This window comes from Nerophis lumbriciformis, linkage group LG30 (assembly GCF_033978685.3).
Source record: "Nerophis lumbriciformis linkage group LG30, RoL_Nlum_v2.1, whole genome shotgun sequence".
Taxonomy (NCBI): Eukaryota; Metazoa; Chordata; class Actinopteri; order Syngnathiformes; family Syngnathidae; genus Nerophis; species Nerophis lumbriciformis.
In genome coordinates, this window is record NC_084577.2 from 23598550 (window position 1) to 23604549 (window position 6000).

Below are 6000 nucleotides of genomic sequence, written 5' to 3' on the forward strand. Positions count from 1 at the left end.
AGATTAAAGCTGTCGTTATGTTACGAAAACAAAGACGTAATTTTCCAAAAATAAAGTTGCAGTGTTACTTACGACAACATTGTGATGTTACAGGAGTAAAGTTGCAGTGTTACACGGATGAAGTCGTAATGTTACAACAATTAAGTTGTAGTGTTACCTGTAGAAGTTGTAATGTTATGAAAACTAAGTCGTAATGTGGCTAGAATAAAGTTGCAATGTCACAAGGAAAACGTTGTAATATTGCAGGAACAAAGTCACATTGTTACCATAATAAAGTTGCAGTGTTACGAAGTCTTAATGTTACGAAAACAAAGTTGTAATGTTTCAAGAATAAAGTTGCCGTGTTACACAGAGTAATTCCTTACGTTACGAAAGCAAAGCTGTAGTGTCACAGAAATAACGTTTCAGTTTTACACAAATAAAGTTGTATTGTTACAAAAGCAAAGTCGTAATGTTACGACAATAAAGTTGCAGTGTTACACGGATGAAGTCGTTATGTTATGAAAACAAAGTCGTCATGTTACAAAAATAAAGTTCCAACGTTATCTGTAAAAGTCGTAATGTTACGAAAATAAAGTCGTAACGTTGCGGGAATAAAGTTAGTGTTTCACGGATAAAGTCATAATATTGCGGGAGCAAAATCATACTGTTACAAGAATAAAGTTGCAATGTAACCTGTTGTAATCGTAATGTTACGAAAACAAAGTCGTAATGTTACAGGAATACAGTTGCAGTATTACACTGATGAAGTCATAATGTTACGAAAACAAAGTCGTAATGTTACAGGAAAAAGTTGCAGTGTTACATGGATACTCATATTCGTAATATGCAGGAACAAGGTCATACTGTTACAAGACTAAAAATGAATCTTAAAGGGGAACATTATCACAATTTCAGAGGGGTTAAAACCATTAAAAATCAGTTCCCAGTGGCTTATTTTATTTTTTGAAGTTTTTTTTCAAAATTTTACCCATCACGCAATATCCCTAAAAAAAGCTTCAAAGTGCCTGATTTTAACCATCGTTATATACACCCGTCCATTTTCCTGTGACATCACACAGTGATGCCAATACAAACAAACAGCAAGGTATAGCGACATTAGCTCGGATTCGGACTCGGATTTCAGCGGCTTAACACTGTTTGATAAGATAATTACTAACAACTATGAACTAGGTTTACAGCATATGAAATACATTTGGCAACAACATGCACTTTGAGAGTGCAGACAACCCATTTCAGGCGCGCTAAGAACATATATTTTTCCACGATTTAAGCATTCAGGTTAACCATACCTAAATAGACACAAAATACTGCATTACACAAGACTACCCGAATGTACTCGAATGATTGAGAAAAATAAATGTTTTTAAGCTAAATTATTGGTAAACACCGTTTATGTATAATAATTTACGTAAAACCGCGAGTAATGAATAAAGTTTTCATCAATTAATATATTCTGTAGACATACCCTCATCCGCTCTCTTTTCCTGAAAGCTGATCTGTCCAGTTTTGGAGTTGATGTCAGCAGGCCAGGGAAGCTAGGGTCGATATTCTTCTCTTGATCATCTTCGGTGGCATAAGGGACGGTGTGAGCCAAGACATCCAGGGGGTTTAGCTCGCTCGTCTGCGGGAACAAACTGCCGCCATTGCTTGCCGTGCTACCGAGGTCCTTTGTCCCCGAATAGCTCACACACTCCGGCAGATTCAATGGGGGTCTGGCGGCAGATTTCTTTGACTTTATCGTTGGAAATGCATCTGCTTTGAGTGTCGCAGGATATCCACACATTCTTGCCATCTCTGTCGTAGCATAGCTTTCGTCGGTAAAGTGTGCGGAACAAACGACTGACCATTTCGTCGGCTTTCCCCCGCACCCTCGTATTTTGAACAAATTTCGTCCAATTTCTTGCCACTTTCGCATCTTTGGGCCACTGGTGCAACTTGAATCCGTCCCTGTTCGTGTTGTTACACCCTCCGACAACACACCGACGAAAGTGAGAAAATGGCGGATTGCTTCCCGATGTGAATAATAGAAAGGCGTTTAATTCGCCAAAATTCACCCATTTAAAGTTCGGAAATTGGTTAAAAAAATATATGGTCTTTTTTCTGCAACATCAAGGTATATATTGACGCTTACATAGGTCTGGTGATAATGTTCCCCTTTAACAAGTAACATTTTATAAGAACACAATGACAATGCTCCGAGAAGAAAGTTGCATCTTCACAAGGATAAAAGTCGTAATGTTATGAGAACAAAATTGTAATATTACGAAAATCAGGTTGTAATCCTAAAACAGTTAATTTGCTGTGTTACAAGAACAAAGTCATAAGATCAGACGGGAATAATTTAAAATACATTTTGAATATCAGGAGATTACAATTATGGCATTTTTACAAAAACAAAGTTGTTTTGTCAGGGGAAAAAAAATTCGGAATTGATAGTGAATGTCAAAATTCCTCCACAAATAAAAAACACTTTTGGTTGATTAGTAAACAAAACATTTAAATGTCATATTTGTGCATTTAGGACGTATTGTCTTGTAACTCTATAATATTATTAACAAAACATCACTACTTTGTTGTTTTTATTTACAGTGTTTCAATTGTTTAACAACATCAACGATATTTAACATCAGTTTCCTCTCCATTTACTTCTTCAGGCCGTCGCCATTAAAATCCATCCACTGTACGTGATGTTCCCCTGCACCATCGCTGCCTCCCTGGCGTTCATGCTGCCTGTAGCCACGCCCCCCAACGCCATCGCTTTCTCCTATGGCAACCTTAAAGTCATGGACATGGTGAGGCTGTACACAACTTTGTAGACGTGTGTGTGTGTGTGTGTGTGTGTGTGTGTGTGTGTGTGTGTGTGTGTGTGTGTGTGTGTGTGTGTGCGTGTGTCGACAAGCACACCTGCTTTGGATGAAAAGAAGGGGTGGGCAATACTGCAAATTTTGGTATTGATCTGATACCAAGAAAAAACAGCGCTAGTACCGACGATATTTTTATTGAATGATTGTTTATCATCATATTTAGAATAAAACAAAAGTCACGTTTTAGGAAAACATTTTTTTTTAATTTTTATGAATACAATATAAGACAATGTAACAAAGTCTTTATTTATATAGCACACTTTTACAACAGCCATTACTGCCCCAAAGTGCTGTATGAATTAAAACAGCAAAGTTAAAAAAAAAAATCTAAGTAATTATGGACATAACTACACTGCTAAAAAAAAAAGAAAAAAAAAGAATTGTTTAAAAAAAAAACAGTAAACAGTAGAAATAAAAAAAGGAATATCAATAGAAATAGTAAAAAAAATACAATATTTATGTTGTAAGAGTTACAAGAACAAAGTCATAATGTTATGAGACTAAAGTTGCATTGTTAGAAGAATAAAGTTGTAATGTTACGAGAACAGTCGTAATGTTTTGGGAAAAAAAGTGGTAATGTTACAAGAATAAAGTTGCAGTGTCACATAGATAAAATCGTAATGACACAAAAAAATCCTAATGTTACAAGAATAAATTTGCAGTGTTATAAGGATAAAATCGGAATTTACAAAAACTAAATCGTAATGCTCCAAGGATAAAGTTGTAGCGTTACACAAATACAATCGCAATAATACGATCACAAAGTCATAATGTTGCAAGAACAGTGTTGCAGTGTTACTCGTACTTATTTCAAAAAAAAAAAAGGTGTAAGTTTACAAGAATAAAGTTGCATTGTTACATGGACAAAAATGGCCATGTTACGATAACTAAGCTCTAGCGTCAAAAGAATGATGTCACGGTGTTGCTTGAAAAAGGTCAAACCGCTACGATGATGAAGTTGAAGTGTTAGAAGAAAAAAGTTGTAACGTTACGAAAAAAAAGTTACAAGAATAAGTTGCAGTGTTACATGGAAAAAAAAACATGATGTAACGAAAACAAAGTCATAATGTTGCAAGAATAAAGTGCAGTGATATTCAAATACATTAGTACATGATATATATACTTGCAGTGTCTATATTGTACATATTACATGTTGTTATGAAGGTGTCTGTTACTACATTATATATATATACTTGCAGTGTGTATATTGTACATATTACATATTGTTATGAAGGTGTCTGTTACTACATTACATATATACTTACAATGTTTATATAAAATATATTACATATTGTTATGAAGGTGTCTGTTACTCCATTATATATATAATTGCAGTGTGTATATTGTACATATTACATATTATTATGAAGGTGTCTGTTACTACATTATATACATACTTGCAGTGTGTATATTGTACATATTACATATTGTTATGAAGGTGTCTGTTACTACATGTTATATATATTTGCAGTGTCTATATAAAACATATTACATATTGTTATGAAGGTGTCTGTTGCTACATTATACATATACTTGCAGTGTGTATATTGTACATATTACATATTGTTATGAAGGTGTCTGTTACTCCATTATATATATACTTGCAGTGTGTATATAAAATATATTACATATTGTTATGAAGGTGTCTGTTACTACATAATATATATACTTGCAGTGTGTGTATAAAAGTCATACCAAAGACTATAAAAATGGGACCCATTACCTCCCTGCTTGGCACTCAGTATCAAGGGTTGGAATTGGGGGTTAAATCACCAAAAATGACTCCCTTGCGCGGCCACCGCTGCTGCCCACTGCTCCCCTCACCTCCCAGGGGGTGATCAAGGGTGATGGGTTAAATGCAGAGAATAATTTCGCCACACCTAGTGTGTGTGTGACAATCATTGGTACTTTAACTTTAACTTTAACTTTAAAACAGGTTGTGAACGAGTGCAGTTCCACTTTAATGTTATTGAAAAAAATAATAATCATCAAAGCTTCGCAACTTTTGCTGCAACGTTCTGGAAACGCCTGCGAAATCCTGCAGAGACTGTATATTATAGCAGCGTGGCTTTAATGTCACAAAACAAGTTCTTGTGTTGGACGGCAGCGGCAGACTGAACTTTCTCGCATTGTTTATTTTCAGGCCAGGGCTGGATTCATCCTGAATTTCATCGGCGTCATCACCATCAACATTGGTATTAACACTTGGGGCGTGGCCATGTTCCAGCTCAACACATTCCCCAGTTGGGCAAATGTTACCAAAGATCCTTGAATAGGACTCCATGAGAGAAAACAACAACAACAACAACAAACAGCAGCAAACACTTCTCTTAGATGATCAACGTCTGATCAGTAGTTTATTGAACACCAAATGGACATGCTGCCTATGAACTTTTTTTTTTTTCCCCTCTAGTGTTGTTCACTCAAATGAGCTCGATTCAACGGAATAAATCACGATCTGCAGAGTTAGTCATGCAGGTTACAACTCGATGCTACTAAAGTCATAAATAAAATGTAAGTATTTCATATCTGATGCAACCTTCATGTCATCAGACCTGTAACTATCCTGTGTTCTTTTCCCTTCCGTACTCCATTTAATCATCTGAAGATCAACAGTAGGTTTATTATTGTGCTAACGGGAGTGTCGAGACATTTTGTTATCAAAAACATCTTAGATTTGATGAAGTGCACCTCCATACTAATACAAATATGCTGATATAAATATAAACCAGGGATTTATGCTGCCGATTCCGATCATCCATGACTGAGATCGGCCGATAACAATACAGATACCAATCACATGTATTAACTGTAAATGTTTCGATTTATTTATGGTGAGTCCGATTGACTGTTTTACAATATCAACGCAATAATACAATTTTCTTTTTTTCTTACATACAATAGAGCCCACTAGGGTTGTACGTTATACCGGTACTAGTATAGTATCGCGGTACTAATGTATCAAAAACGGTACTATACTCTGTTTTAACCTCTTAAGGCCCAAGCTGTTTGTTTACCGTATTTTTCGGACTATAAGTCGCAGTTTTTTTCATTGTTTGGCCGGGCTCCAGTGCGACTTATATATGTTTTTTTCCTTCTTTATTATGCATTTTCGGCAGGTGCGACTTATATT

General features: G+C 35.6%; 1 protein-coding gene across 2 annotated transcripts in view; it reads left to right on the forward strand.

The window, feature by feature from the left end:
* Positions 1 to 5763, forward strand: part of LOC133572805 (solute carrier family 13 member 2-like) — a 47442-nt gene extending 41679 nt beyond the window's left edge. For both annotated transcript variants that reach the window (XM_061925831.1, XM_061925829.1), the window contains exons 12-13: positions 2658 to 2795; positions 5011 to 5763. In XM_061925831.1, the coding sequence (XP_061781815.1) occupies positions 2658 to 2795; positions 5011 to 5139 (267 nt within the window). In that variant the 3' untranslated portion in view covers positions 5140 to 5763. The remainder of the gene's footprint in view (positions 1 to 2657; positions 2796 to 5010) is intronic.
* Positions 5764 to 6000: the final 237 nt, after the last annotated feature.